The 16,267-nt window shown below is 41.6% G+C and overlaps 1 protein-coding gene across 8 annotated transcripts in view; it reads right to left on the reverse strand.

The window, feature by feature from the left end:
* brip1 (BRCA1 interacting protein C-terminal helicase 1) overlaps positions 1 to 16,267 on the reverse strand; it is a 131,965-nt gene that overhangs the window by 109,389 nt on the left and 6,309 nt on the right. For all 8 annotated transcript variants that reach the window (XR_002874397.1, XM_011482983.3, XM_023961280.1 and 5 more), the window contains exons 3-6: positions 12,489 to 12,600; positions 11,105 to 11,317; positions 9,731 to 9,876; positions 8,937 to 9,065 (exon numbers count right to left, since the gene is read on the reverse strand). Coding sequence is in view for 7 of the 8 variants with exons in the window: in XM_011482983.3 (XP_011481285.1) it covers positions 8,937 to 9,065; positions 9,731 to 9,876; positions 11,105 to 11,317; positions 12,489 to 12,600 (600 nt within the window). In the remaining variant the exon portion in view is untranslated. The remainder of the gene's footprint in view (positions 1 to 8,936; positions 9,066 to 9,730; positions 9,877 to 11,104; positions 11,318 to 12,488; positions 12,601 to 16,267) is intronic.

A 16,267-nucleotide genomic window follows, 5' to 3' on the forward strand; every position in this document is an offset into this window, starting at 1 on the left:
GATGACCCTATGTTGCGCTGGAGGGGGGTTGCATACGGGCGAAAACAACTTGGAGCTTCAGAGGATGTGAACGGGTGGAAGCGGGGGCGGGGCTTAGACTCACCGCTTATGATGCCAGACCCGCAACAAACTAACAGCTGCTACTAATAAAAAATAGTTGTCATCCATAAAATTAATATCATTTATTGAGTTTACTGGATTTAAAGAAAAGAATAGACAGGAGTCTGCATCAAAGAGAATTTGTTTCCATCATCTCACTCATCTGAACTCTTGGTTTGACAGACAGAAAAGTCTATTCAAGGTTGTGGGAAATGTGGGAAATAAAGAGAAAAGAGAGAGAGAGAAAAAAAAAAAGGTTGTGGGAAATGGACAAAAAATTAAAAGAAACATCACGCTCACAAATAATTTAAAAAATATCCTGACAGCATTTTAAATCAATAAAAGTATGGCCAAAGGAACTATCGTGATATATCGGCGAAAGGATTTTTTTCTACCACCCCTAGTGTTGCCGCTCCCTGTGCTTTCATTGATCCAATTGGCTCTTTGAGTGGTAAAGGCTGCCGACCCCTGGCCTAGCCAGTCTCCAGGTCTCAACCCCATAGAAAATCTTTGGAGGAAGATTAAAGTCTGCGTTTCCCAGCGACAGCCACAAGACATCACTGCTCTAGAGGAGATCTGCATGGAAGAATGGGCCAAAATACCAGCAACGGTTTATGAAGACTCACAGAAAACATTTGAAGTATTGAGTTGAACGTTTCGTAATCTACCAAATACTTATTTTCCACCATAATTTACGAATAAATTCTTTAAAAATCAGACTATGTAATTTTCTGGATTTTTTTCCTCTCATTTTGTCTCTCATAGCTGAAGTACACCTATGAGGAATATTGCAGGCCTCTCTTATCTTTTTAAGTGGGAGAACTCTCACAATTGGTGACTGACTAAAGACTTTCTTGGCTCACTGTGGCACATGCGTTTGTCACTTCTGGATTGGGTTATCATGAATCAAAAATTCCTTACTATCAGATTCTAGTCTCTGATTAAATTGGCAGGTAAAGTTAGGTTTTGGTTCCTTTAGCGCTTCCTCAGACAGCCTTTTAAATTCAAACAAATTGAATTACGCTCCTCACTCAAAACCTTAATCTATCTTTTACCTTTGGATAGCTTTTGTTATGAGCTTTGGTTATACCATAACACAGTGTTTCACCTGAATGCCACCAACTACCACACAGGAATCATAGCCGTCCAGCTTTTAATTAAAAATAAACTAACATTTTCATTGTAAACATTGGATTTGGTGTTTTTGGTGGCTCTGTATTTTAAGTGTTTCATCGTTTTAAATAATTCAATTAACCACAATGTTTCCAACAATGTGCAAATGAGAGGCTAGGTTTCACCTTTTGTTGTTGTATTTTTAATAGTCTGTTAGGCTTTGCCGTTTATTATGATGCTGCCATCGCATCACTAGCATCTATTGTCTGAGAAGGTTTTCTGACAGACTGGCAGGTACTCTCCTTTACGGAACATGGAGAGGAAAAAAGGGTTGTATCTTACATAAAGTGTCCTGTCACTCTGCACCTGATGACCTTTTCTGGCTCAGAAAGCTGATCGGACGCCTTTGTGGTGGCTGTGAAAGTCTAGCTGCCTCTTAATTGGCTGTTCAGTGGTGTGGTGAAATCTTTTCTCCCTGATCACAGATAAAGTAGAAGCTGGGGATGCTTATAAGTTTCATCTCTCCTTATCTGTTGTAACCCCTAAGATATGTATTTTATGCAAAACTACAAATTCTTTATTCTGTAAAAGCTTATCAAATAATATTATAATTTAGTGCTGCAAACTTTAATGTATGCAGCATAACTTAAGATATATTGAAGAAAAGAAAAACAAAAATGAAACTCAGCTGCCTTAGACACATCAAGACATCTGCTTAAAATGTTCAAAGAGGACTTAAAGAGGGTAGAAAAACAGTGTAAACAGTACATTTATTTAAGAATGATTGCTCACCAACACTTGAAGTTTTTGTTCAATGTATATTAGAGAGAAGTGATCTCTGGGCTCTAAAGCATCAGGTCAAGACTGCCAGAAAACTATTCCTGTTACTCATGAAACACAGTAGAATGGTTGTTCTGCTGACAATCATAGCTGAGAGAGATGTCCACAGGTTTTGATGTATTCACAATATGCTGAAGGTGTTTAGGGTTTAACATCTATAATATGCCCTTCAAGATACTTGTGTGTTGGGATTCTATCTGGACAACAGCAACACATTTGTGTATTACGCCACCTGTGATCAATAAACAGTAGTTCCTTCCTTCTTCACTCCCACCGTTATGTGGTCTCTTTCTAATGTCTAAAAGTCTGGTAGAAAAGGTTCGACCAAGACAGTGTTTCACCCTCAAACAAGGAATCCTCTGGATAATCGATTTGTGGCTGGGCCTGTGTTTTTAATGATGATCAAGGGAAGAATAAGAACTCTTAATGTTTCCTATCCCCTTCCATGAGGGTATTTTAATGGCCCTTAAGTGAAATGTATGTGTAGACCACAGAGAGAAAGGTGTGTATATTTCAAAAGAGGAGGAAAGACTGGCAAGTGGCTGCTGTCCCCGTTGATTCCAAGTTTTGTCTGAGTAGACTTTCTGAATTAAAAAGCACAAAGACTGAAGCAAATATCGCAGAACAACTGAGTCAAGCTGATATCGCTGCAACAGTTCCCCCCGATGGAGCTCCCTCACAAACGCATTTTCATTGGGCTTCATCTTCATCCAGTCATCTTCTAAACCCGTTTTGTCCCTTTTGGGGTCACGGGGGCTGCTGGAGCATGTCCCGGCCACTTGTGGGCTAAGGCGGTAGAGACAATACAAATTATAGTTTGCATTGCTGTCAAAAATATATACAACCTGGACTACTCATGAGTAAACATGACGGGGAAAAGAATATCAGGACATTTAGCATTAGACACAAACACGCACCACCAACCTTTCAGTTACAGGAACCAAACAAAACAATGTTTCTGAAAATCAATTCACTATCAAAGCATTTTACTTCATGATTAAATTGTTAGTGTTGCAGGCAGCATAAAAAAACACTTCAATACATTTAAAGTGAAACATCAGGAGAAGCTTTAATATCATCCCAATATGTCATCTTTACAGCAGTATGAATGGTTGTTTTTCATTGTGTGTAATCAATCACACTTTGAGTGACAAAAATGAAAGGGGCTGGATCTGGTTAAATGATAAACTGTCCATAGATTCTCATCCTAAATGAACTCACTGCTAAGTCAAAGTGGTGACTCAGCAGGACCAGAGCAGGCTGTGCAGATCCAACAAAGGTTTATCTGCTCGTACCTCCTTTCACAGGTGAGAGTTCTGCTAACAACCACTAACCAGATCTGTATCATTTGGAGGGAGAACAGCATCTGTAGCTCTGAGACCAAACCTACAGAGGTTTTAGAACAAAGCACTAACTCCATTAACATGGTAGAAGGGATTTGACTAAAAAACTAACCAAACCAGCAACTCATGGGTCCCAGTTCAGCTGGAATTTACACTTAAATGTTCCATAAGACTGTATTTTTGCTGTTGATCCTCCTCCAAATAGCACTTGTAAACCAATTTGATGGATTTAACACCAATGTCAAAGGTTTCATTTCTTTTGAAAGAAAAAGGTTGAAATTCATCCATGAGGGAAAAAAACCTGGGCATTCCTTGACCACAACACTGTATCATCTTTTTTACAGACTTTTTTTCCTTTTTCTGACACACAACTCTGGCGTACAGGGAGTCCTCTGCAAAGTACCTGAATGACTCCACAAAGGCACGAACGGTATGTGATGTCATGCATTGCCACTTATCGTGAGGATCAGAAGGTAGCACTTCTGATGACAGACGAGGAGCTCCGGTTACCCAGCAGCTCAGATTTTCCAAGCATGTTTACCCATCAAATATTACACTGTGTGGTGAAGTGTAGGCCAGAGAGGGCCCTTAGAGAGCTGCCTCTCAGAGTTAAGAGGGATAACGAGCTCCGAGACCATGTGAAAAATAAACAGAGGTGCTGCAGGGCCCCAACACCAGTTCAAGTTACCTTTCTCCTCTGGAACAGTTACGCTCCACAGCCTGGGCCTGGGGCCCGATCACCTTACCTGCTGCTGCCACATTAAATAGAGCCATCCAAATATCCTGCCTCAAGATGGCCAATAATTACTTATTCATTGGACGGTGGGGGGAGGCGAGCGGAGTGTAGAAGGGCACGCTGATGAATAGAGGCTCTTGTCATAAGCTGCAGCAGGAAACAGCTGACACAAGAGTATCCTTTTACCCGGCTGCTTCACGAGATGCCAAGACAACAAGGTCTGAAGCTGGCCCCGCAACCGGAGCAAACACCCCCACGAAAGAATGCAGATAAGTCGCTAAAAAGGCCAAGCAGGACACCGGCTCTGTTTGCCACCACGCCAAAGAGGTCCTTCATCCACCACACAGCAGAACAACCTGGCCTGTGGGGTTCTGGTGCAGAGGCCGCCTTATTGTTCTATGAATGTCACACAAACCCGATGTTTACTGCAGCCAAACAAACCGCATGGGACACCTGCACCTTCGGCTCCGTTTCTGCAGGTACCAGGCTACCAGAGTACAGTTTCCTTTGCCAAGTGTAAGAGTGCTGCATGCAGCTTATCTGAACTGACAGAACAGAGGTCAGCTGTGTTACCGAACACCTCTGAATATTCACAGCTAGGCCTCTGTTCCTTTACTCCCGGCCAACACCTAAGAGATGAAAATCTCACACTCCAGGAGGCCAGTGTGCGAGCACGGTGGAGCTGCAGGCAACGGATCACTTGGGTATCACTGGCGCCTCTCACAGGACGCCAATTTGCTCCTCATTCCACAGCTTTGGAGGGCATGAACGTCATTCCAATAAGATCGGGCTTCAATAGCCAATACCGTGGAAGCCATGACACCCAACACCCCTCCTCCTGATATGACCACACTGTGAAGGCAGGGGAGCTGGCAAATATCTGCCCTCTGAAGCACCTGTTTATCCCCCGGGCGCAGTAACCAGTGGGTGAACCCCATTCAATATTTATCCCAGTGGCTTTCACAGATCAGCGGCCCAAGAGAGGCAAACCCTCTTAATTAAAACTGGAGCTTGCTTCAAAGGAGCCCATTCAGGCCATCAGTCAGCGCTCGCGGGACAAAGCAGCCCGGGTCATGTAACTGCACTGAAACCAGAGACCAAAGCGCTTCTTCAAATTCACTTTCGCTCCGCCTCTTTTTCCACCACTCTCAGCCTGAGCGACACACCTGTGGCGAGCTGAGGTGCAGACGTGGGGGCTCACCCCACTGTGAGCTGTGGACAGCTCTGCCTGTCTGACGGGGGACGACGTGTTGGTCTCTGGGACCTGCACAAACACCCCAACATGGATTATTCACCACAAACCCAGCGCGGTTGCTGACAGAACACAGCGGAAGTCACAAGATGGCCACATCTTTAATGGCGGGAAAACATGTAGGACAAAAAAATAAAAGATAATAAACAAAACGCAGTTATATTTTAGTAAAATGAAGGAATAGTTGACAAATTAAACATTTCTTCTGTGCATAACTAAAGCAAAGTAGTCAATTAGAATCCAGATACTGGTCACCGTTTCCATTTGCACCACCTATGTAAGCTTGGGGTTGTGAGGGGCTGTAAGTTAACCCTTGTGCTATCTTAGATGACCCCACCCTTACATTGACATGTTCTCTTACCATGACAAAGGTGGATAAAGGTGGAAAGATTTCATGTAATCCATGGACACCAGTGAAGATCACAATTCATTGAAGAAAAAAGGTTCAGAGCACTGTCTAGTGGGTCTAGATGACCCAACTCCCAACGTTAAAGTGCCTAGAATAGCACAAGGCCTAGAAGGAGAGACTGTAAACAAAGGGTTGATGTGAAATCATCACAGGCTCACTCCCCGCCAACAGCATCACGTCCACAACTAAGAGGTGAATCTTTCTAATGATCTCCTGCCGCTCTGCAGAAACTATGTCCTGGAAAACAACACAGGTCTTTGGATTTTACCTAAAAGCTGAGTAATCCTAATTAAAAGACCTCTGAGAAGACATTAAAAATAGATGAGAAGACGATCGGAGTGGAACTTTAAAAGATTGTTTTATAAAACCCAAATGCCAAAAGGCCAACAGATTATTATGCAAAGGTACCATCCAGGACGCTCATGAGCTTGAGGGAAACTGATGTCAATATGAGGAGAGCGGCTTTACCAACCTGATCACCAACAGAGGAGCTGATCTCCTGCTTTTGACTTTCATCAGTAAGAAAAATAAAACAAGCCCCCAAACAGCCCTTTGAAGCAGTTAAGTTGATCTTTGGTGAGTCCCACTAAAATCCCCACTAGAGAATAAACCTTTGACGAGGCTAAATTATTGAAATTATTGTGTACAGAATATTTCTCCTTACCATATGAAGCACCAACATTTTTGAGCTTCTTCAAGTTTGACAGTAAAAGCCTGTCAATGTTGTGGAGTATATCGCCACCCAGTGGCCAAATTAAATAATGAATCTGAAATGAATAAAACTGTAGTCGTGTTTCTGCAGAACAGTCAAATCCGAAAGACATTCGGTTAACTGTCAATCGAAAATGCACTTCAAAGTACAACATGTTCAAATAAAGAGAGCTGGTCTTACATTGTGTTAATGAACAGGCAAGCAAGCAGCGCGGGAGGATATTTTCGACAAAGTACCGTATGTAGAACCAAGGAAGAGTTGGATCTGGACTGGACAAAGCATGCCAGCATCATGACTGATGGAGCTCAGAGTCTGGTGGGCGTATCTTGGGGTCTAATAGGACGCATGAACGAGGAGATAAAAAAACCGCAGTCTCACCGCCCCGCTACCGGTCCACTGCCTAATTCACCAGCAGGCACTGTGCTGCAAAGTGCTGAAGTGGGATTCTGTCGTGAAGGTTGTTGTATCAAGGATCAACTTTATCAGAGCAAATGGACGATTCCTGTCTAGGTTTTCAGGTGTTTTTACGAGCTGCTGCCCTAAATTAACGCATTTCTTTATTCAAAAGACAAAACGGCCCCAGAGCTCATGGACCCAGAATGGAAATGGCACCTCACATTTTTAACAGACATGACAGAAATGCTGAACGGCCTTAACTTGAAGCTACAAGGCCAGGAAAAACTAATTTGTGACATGTTTTCCCATATAAAGGCACTTGAGGTGAAACTAGCGCTGCTTATGGGACAAGTGAGAAAAGCACAACCTCTCCAATCCCCCTGCTACCCAGAACTTTTCTGCAGAGAACCCAGCGGTCCCGTTCCCAGCTGAAAAGTGTGTGGAGGCACTGGAAATGCCGAAAGCGGAGTTAGGTCAACTGCATGTTCATGCAAAAGGAGTCAGTCTTTTCCAAAACCCTGTTCTTGCAGACATCAATGAAGCCCAGCCTTCTGATCAGTTTGAGCTAGCCGAGTTACAGAACTGTGATGATTTGAAAGACGCATTCAAGTCCAACAGTCTCATTGACTTCAATGCTCCCCACCCAAATGACACGTACTAATATAAAAAGTAGCGCATTGAAGATGTCCACACTTTTTGGCAGCACATACAGTACAGACCAAAGGTTTGGACACGCCTTCCCATTCGTTTGAATGAGAAGGCGTGTCCAGACTTTTGGTCTGTACTGTGTGTCTGCAGACCTTTTCACGGATGAAACTCCTGAAAAGTCCACTGAGATCAAGATTGACAATGGAAGCGGATATTCAACTTCTCACCAGCCAGATGCAGGCCCACCGTTCAGCTTCATGCTGATGAGCATCCAGTAAATAGTCACTTTTCTGACTTGAATGAGCCCTTTTAGATATATAAAACAAATATAATCATAAAAAAATCTGCTGGGATAAAATTAATCTAAATAACCACTTATGAGTTGAAATGCACTTTGCTGTATCACTTAGTTTGGTTTCTTAGCCTGTTTGCTTTGTGATTTTCAGGAGGAAGTTGATCAGAGAGAACACAGTGGTGTCTATAGACTAGCCTCCTGGAACCTCCAAAACTGGATTATAAGGAAAGAACACAAAAACTTTAAGAGACTACCGTACTCATATGAGTCATTTAAGAGATTCTGCTCTTACAGCTGAAGTTAAACATTGACCTAACATTGTGGATGGTTCAACAGAAGCATTATTTCTGTGAACAACTCACAGAGATCCTTAGTTCTTATTGATTTTCTAAAATCTAAAATACTGTTACTTTCTATTACCTAACTTTTTATGAAAAGAACCCAGATAGGGTTATTTGTTTTTTATTGATACATAGTATTATTATATATTTGCTTTTTGGTTTTTTTGTGAATAACCCAAAGAGGACTATTTGATCCCCTCACTGGAAAACGTCTGGGAACACCTGGTTTAGCTGTATTCTGATAGCTCCAAGGACAAAAGTGGGTGTGTGTGTTTGCCTGGCCGCGGAGCTGGCAGCGCACACTCTACCTAGAAGGGGCTGTTCTCACGTATTCACGCCACAATGTCAGAACCCACAGGTTTTCGTGGGTTGGGAGGGTCTGATGCTCAGAGGAATACTCAAAAACACGTGAATGGATCAAAACACTGCTTTTGGTTGTTTTTGAGAGGAATTAACATTATAACATTATAGGCCCTTTAAATGGAAACCTGCAACTGTAATCAAAGTCATCTCACATGAAATAATGAGGGACATAAGCATTCTAACTTCTAAGCTGTATGGCCTTTACAGCTGTAGAGCCTGATATAGTCCTAAATGGAGACACTGACAGAATGTGTCTATGAAGAGATGAGAACACTGACACAATTTAAAAGACAGCGTTCAGTTACCCCACAGCAGCACTATACACTGAATCCAACAATCATTAGCAGACCACACTGCCCCCATGCTGCCTTTGATGGAACTGTACTTACAGGTACACAGCAGGATGAAGCTGCCTGGTTGTTGGTGGGATCAGTCTGAAAAAGAGGTGGCTCCGTTTCTGGCTCCGGCTCGTCATCGATGAATATAACTCCGTTCTGCAGGCGCTGTCTTTTCTGGCTCTGAGGAACAAACACCGGCTCACTTCACTGTGTCCAAATGTAAAGAATGAAGGTCAATTTTCATTTTTTAAGCCGTGGTCACAGACACAGGATGCCTGCAGTGAAAAATGGTCAAACCTGCATAAAACAACAAGGTCACTGAGCCTGTAGGGAAAATGTTCAAGCACATTTTTTTCTAAGCGCATGCTGCAGGCCAAAGGTCGCAGTGAACACAGCTGAGATGCAGGCGCGTCGTACAGATTTTTTTTTTTAACCCCTCCAAAACCCAACCTGCTGCACAAGGGGCCCTTCAGTGCTGTACAATTCATAAGTCAGTGTAGCCTGACTGTTAGAAACTGTGCCTGTGACGAAGGCTTTAAGCTTTAGGCTGTGTTTAACATGTTCTTGTAGTAATTTTCTCCTGATGTGGGAAATGTGAAGGAAACATTAACATATAAACTGTGTTTCGTAGTATTTCTGCATTTAAATCATGATGATTTAGGAGCAGATGAAAACCCGCCATTTGAAAATGCTTTCAGTTTTGATGTAGAAACTGAAATGGGCGGGCCAAAGTCTCCTTATTCCACTCCACTCTGATGCATTCACAAATAGATCCATGTACGTCTTTGTTTTCCTCGATTCTCTGTGGTCCTATGAAGTCAAAGACACTTTAAAAGGAAGCCCACCTTTTGCTCCTCAGAACGAATGCGTTTTCTGTCGGGTTTAAAGTCGTCTTCTCTGTCCCCGTCTGAGTTCACAGATGCCTGGAGCTTCTCTGACAGACGAGATGCTATGGAAGGTTTTCTGCCTTGTGTCTCTGCTGGTGAAGCCTCTGAAACAAAACAAAAAAGACCAATTCAGTTATTACAAAGAAACAGGAACATAGACATGGCTTGTAAGGATGCAGCACTGAGGAGGAAAGTCTAACTGAATGAGTTCAGAGTTATCAGTTGAAATGGAGAGTTGTCCAGTACTGCATAGTTATGGATTGTTGTCTTGAACTTTAAAAAAGGAACATCTGAAGATCCAGGGGATCATGCTATAGCTGATACCATTATGTGACACTTTACTCCTGCATTAAAGAGATTATCTGCAGAGAAGCATATTCATTTATTCCAGCATAGACACCAATGAACTGATGTGTTTATCATCAGTTTTTGTTCATTCATTTATTCATTCATCTGCTAAACCCGTTTCTCCCCTTTCTGGGTCATGGAGCTGCTGGAGCCTATCCCGGCCACTTATGGGTAAAGGTAGTGGACATCCTGGACAGGTTTCCAGTCTGTCAAAGGGTCACAATCACACACACCCATACACCCTCACATTCACACCTATGGACAATTTAGAGTAATTGATTAACGTATGTTAATGTTGTTGTGATTTCTAATTAAGGTATAAGCCCTCGTGGAACAGTCCTATTATTCACCTCTATTCTTTTTCTGATTTTACCCAAAAACTCAATATTTATATTCCTAGAAAGGGCAACATGTGTGACTCAGCACCAACATAGAATTGCCATGGCAGGAGCATCTGTCGCCCTCTTGACACACAAACGCTGTTAGCACCAGTCATTAAGAAACTTCACTCTTCCATCTTACATGGAAGCATCATGTTCTTTGTTCCTTCTGCTCCCAAAACTTGAACTACCTCCTTGTGCATCTGGAATACAGGTGTTGAGATTTGCAGCGCTCGTAAAAATGGATGAGTATGACTTATTTCTACTGTGCTTTCCTGCACGTGTTTAGGATTCAAGCTTGTTTGGCCTTAAAAGTTAAACTCACTGAAGTCTAATCTGGTTTTATCCTGTTTATTAATATTAGTGCATCTTATTGCACACAAACAACACGCGCCTTTAGTTTTTTACAAGTCAAATAGATCCTTTGAGCTCATAATAATGATGGACTAGATTGATCAGCGCTTTATTAGACGCTCAAAGCGTTTGCAATGTGTCCATTATTCATTCACTCCCCGTTCATACTTGGTCAGGACAGAGGCGTGGCTGCCACTTCCTGCATTCAGTTCCCGCACCGATCTTCTCGTTTATTATGATTCTTATTCACCGTGTTGCCGCGCTGCATGTGATGACTGTGGAGAGTCTTTGCAGGGAGACACTGTGAGGTCCACAACGCCAGGCGTGGCGGCGGCTGCAGTCTTGCTGGTGCTTCTGTGACAGGCACACAGACACGGGGTGGGGATGTCCGACTTCTTGCAGTCAACTGAGGTTTTTTCTGGCGGACTTTTCTTCCCTATGCAGCCTCCGTCCTGAATTTTGTCTGACATTTAGAGGTAAAAGAGAAACAGCTGTCAGTAAAAATGAGACCACATTTAAACATTAAGTCTGCAAAATGAGACAAGTGACTCTTTAGCATTTAGTCATTTAAGAATTGTGTCATCAAACTAATGAACTCAGCAGCAAAATCCATCCATCCATCCATCTTCTTCCGCTCATTCAGAACCAGCAGTCTAAGCAAAAATGCCCAGACTTCCCTCTCCCCTGCCACTTCCTCCAGGGGGACCCCGAGATGTTCCCAGACCAGCCAACAAACAAACTGGGTCTCCCCGGGGCCTCCGCCCAGTAGGACATGATCTGGAAACAACCGGAGCAGCGGCTCTACTTCGATCTTTCTCCGGGTGACCGATCTTCTCCCCCATCTCTAAGGCAGCGCCCGGTTACCCTACCGAGGAAGCTCATGTCAGCCGCTTGTATTCAGGATCTTGTTCTTTCGTTCATGTCCAGAGATCATGACCATAGGTGAGTAGATCGACCGGTAAGTCAGAGTAAATGTTATTGTCAATATCTATGATGTTTTCACATACATAGAAATTGAAATTCTGTTTCTCTCAAGCTCCAGTCTAAACAGGGAATCTAAACTCAAGTTTTACAAGATAAAATACAATAAGACGGAAAAAATAAGGTGACATTGAAAGAGAAAAAAAGTGACTATAAAAAGAAAAAGAAAATGGCTATAAAAAGAGGGGAAAAAATAAAGTGACTGTAAAAATAAATTTAGTAAATTTAAAAAGAAAAATTGGGAGCTTTTTTTTCTGGCTCAGCTCTCTTCACAACGAACCGGCACAGCCACCAACCACATTACGGCAGACGCCGCACCAATTCCTTCTCTTGTGGACAAGAACCCAAAATACTTAAAGTCCTTCCCCTGGAGCCGGAGCACTCCACCCACCCAGAGAGGGCAAATGTCCATTCAAATATTTCTCATCAGGTGTTTCATGAATAACCTGACTGACATCAGACTTACTGAAATCTATTTGTATGTTTTAATAAACCAGTTTTTTAATTCATTTGTCCATTTTGTAACCCATTTAAGTCCTTTTAGGGTCACTGGGGTTCTATCACAGCCACTGATGGGCAAAGCCAGATACACCCTGGATGAGTCGCCTGTCAATCACATCAGTATTTCTAAGCAAGGCAAAAAAGGTTCTTACCGAATTGAGCCCGTTGCCAGGCCAGAGTAGAGCAGAGGAGGGCCAAACTCTTTCCACTGCCAGTCGGACTCTCCAGGAGACAGTGCTGGCCATAGTTCAGGCCCCGGACAATCTGTGGAAATGAATTTACACTCCAACTGTCACGTAAACACACCTGAGCTCCAAAATAAACTGAAAAAGTACAAGGGTTTAGAGTTTAGCTTAAATGTATTAATTTAATTCAATTAACAGGGGTGGGATTATATAAATTCACTTCCTTCCACTCCTTTTAAAGCAATCTTTGATTTAATATCTAATTATCATAAGTTTAATATGTCTTTGAATGAATGTATGAATGCTTACTGTATTGTTTTGGGCATTATTCTGTGACTGCTTGAAATAAACCATTTCAATAAAAAAATCAAAAATCAAATTTCATTTATATAGCCTAATATTTACAACAATAGTCGTCTCAATGGGCATCATGCCGGTAACTCTTTGTAATAAACATCAAGAAACATAAACAAAAAGAACATAAAGTCATAGAATTTAATAGGTAATGGCTAAACTAAACTAAACAGACTAAACTAAACTGGACATCCTTGCCATTAGACCCGCCTTTGCGATAAGGAAAAACTCCTAAAAAAGCCAGAATCCGGAAAAAAACAAGAAACCTCAGGGGTGTCCACAGTAAGGAGGGATCCTGCCCCAGGACAGACAGGCGATGTACCAGAACTCATAGAGAAGAACTAGTTTATCTAACTGTACAACTACATATTTAAATAGTCCAGCAGATCAGTTTCATCCAGATGAGTGGGGGGACGGCTGGGGGCGCAAGACGAGCCGGAGGCAGGGTCCACAGCTCAGTGTAAGAGCCGAGACAAGGTACACGGTCAGGTACAGGAACACAGATGACCCAGATCGTGAGGTCCACAGCCAAGTCTAGGACCATGGAATCTGGAATCAGCCCCACTCCCCTTCCCTGGAGGGGAGTGGGGCAACACATGAATCGCACTGCCCCAAGCAGAGCCATGGAGAACTGAATGATAAAGAAATTACTAAGAAAAGAGGAGATGAGAAGTACATGATAAAGTACACTTTATCCTTGACAACATCCCGCCGCACACCAGCATCCAAAAATTATAAAAAGGAGAAACTCATAGTCTGTATTGATGTACAGTCCCTCCATGATCTCACATGCATTTTGGTGATAGTTGAGGCAGAAAAAGCCGGAAGTTGCAGCTGTTTTTTCTAAAAGTTGTAATAAAAGTTAAGTTCGTTTTCGTAATAATTTTCAACTAAATTATTTAAAGGTTTACCCTGGTAGTTGTTTTTCCATCCAGTTTATTAACATTATGTAACCTCACAAAAAACAAATATATTCTTTCTAAATAGTGATTTATTTCTTTTTTATGTTCATTTCAATGTTGGTGCAAAGGCAACTGTAAATTTTTAACAATATGATCACAATATGTTTGATAGAATTTACACAAAAAGACTAAAATTATATTTATGTTTTTCTGTAGCAACAAAATAGTGAACATTTTGAAGTTTTGTTAGTTTTTCTTTTGTCTTAATCAAAGATGAAGTCTTTGATAACTTAAACTTATTTATTTCTTTTTAGATGATTAAATTGTTTCAATTTAGTTTAGTTGTGTCTGTTGGCCACTTCACCTTAATCCTGTTTCTTAAATATTTAAGATTATTTTTAGATTATCTAAAATGATCCAGATGTTGTTAGAAAAGTGTTTCGGGTAGAAAGATGACTTGGACCAAACTCTGGGATGTTTGGCTGTTAATAAACACAAACCTTGAAGGAGAACTAAACTGCTGACCTCTGGGGGGTATTCCAGGAAGCAGGTTAGGCTAGCTCCGACGGTAAGTTTGAGGCTAAGGAAGTTGATAACCTCAGCTTTCAGTTCCAGAAATGGAGGTATGTTTCAGGGTAGGTCAAGTTGCCATGGCAACTCATGCTCTGAACATAACCTGGTCTGGAGCAGGTTTAGTTGAAGGTTAGTTTGTTTTCAGAGAGGTGAAGCAGTATGGCGTGTCCATTTGAAGATGATTTAGTGGATGAAGAAGCTCAGATAATACTTTTTCCACCGTGAGAGGGTGATAAGACCACACATGGATGTTGGAAAGATAAACTTTTTACTTTGATCTAACTTAATTATTTGCTTCAGTTAAGATAAATTATTTGTTTGTTAAGCCAGTTTAAAAATAACACGTATTTATCAGACAGTTATTTTACTTTCATTCAAATTAATTCAATTAAGTAGGTGTAACTTTGGTGCTGCTGTTAGATCGGCACCGCAAGGGATTGTGGGATACCATTCCCTTTGCCTGTCTGGACGGATTTTGGTTTAAGTGTGGCTTTTTGACCAAATTTTTTTAGTTGTTTAGCTGTTTTACTGTGTTTTGCCATGTTTTGCTGAGTTATCTTGTCCTACTGTGCTTATGTCTCTGCACCATGAGTGAGAGTGAAGGAGAGGATGATGAGTTTATATAGCACCCCTACCAATCGTAAGGGTGATGACAAAGACGGACAATTCTTTAATGAATTTGAGCGCAACGTGCATTTTTTCCCCCGTCCTTTTTAATTGTTATAAAAATGAGTATATCTGACGGCTCATACTCAGACATATGAGAGATCAAGAAATATAATTAATTAAGATGGAAAAAATATTAATTGAATTGGAGTAATATGACATTTAGTTGGATAAATACATAAATTTGAGTTGTAGAAACAATTATTGAGTTTTATAGACGTAAGAAATTAGGTTGAATAAATTTAACTCAGTTGCTTGTTACCAATAGAAGTATTTCATTTAAGGTGGCAAAATTGGATAAGTTATATATATATGCGTCACAAGGAAACTGGAAATAAGATCAGAAACTTGTGCGTTTACTTTGTCTGTTCTTCTACTACAAGCAGAAACTATTTCTTCTGAGGATGCAGCCGTGTTACCTTTTTGATGGACATATAATCTCCATACGCCGTCATTAAAATCTCAGACTCCGTCTCACTAAAGTATAGCGCTCTCTTTGGTTCTCCACGTGTTTCCATGGTGACTCCGGAAATCGGTGATCCATTGAGAATGTCTTTATGTACTTGCCGTGCACGAGCATTAACCCAGGGTTACCAAGTCGAGCGCAATTACGCCAACTCATACCCGGTCTTTTGGAACAGACATACCCAGAGTAAGCAAGTTCAGGCGGATTTCAGGCAGAGTTCAGGCTTAAAGTCAGGCTAGTTTAAACATGCTTCCTGGAATACCCCCCTGATTTCATCAAGAAGATTGAAAAACTGTTTGATGTGTGTTCGTTGTTGTTTCAAGAGGTTTAACAGGGAAGACTCATTGTACGCTGAGACTCTATCACTTGAACCCAATGCATCATGGGAGATGTAGTGCAAAAACTGCCGCGGATGGCAGACAGACTCTCTTCTCTGATCTTCATTGTTTTGTTCACTTGTTCCACGGTCTGACACCAGATTCTGTGGAAAGCTACACCGCTAAAGACGAGCTTTGGCTGGTATTTTTGTTGGAACTGAGAGACTTTATGAGCTAAATCATAACAAGGAAGTGAAGACTTTAACCACTTCTGATTGGTCAGACTGATGATGTAGCTGAAGCTGCGGCTAAATCGCGATACCGTCATTCTGATCAAAATGTCTTCAATAGAATCAAATCAAAAAAAGTATTTTATGATCTTTCATATTCCTAACTACTCAGTGTTTTATCAGGACCTGTTGGATGAACACAGAGCTGATATCCTGGAGATGGAAAATGTTTTTAGAG

The sequence above is a fragment of the Oryzias latipes genome, chromosome 13 (assembly GCF_002234675.1).
Source record: "Oryzias latipes chromosome 13, ASM223467v1".
In the NCBI taxonomy this organism is placed as follows: domain Eukaryota; kingdom Metazoa; phylum Chordata; class Actinopteri; order Beloniformes; family Adrianichthyidae; genus Oryzias; species Oryzias latipes.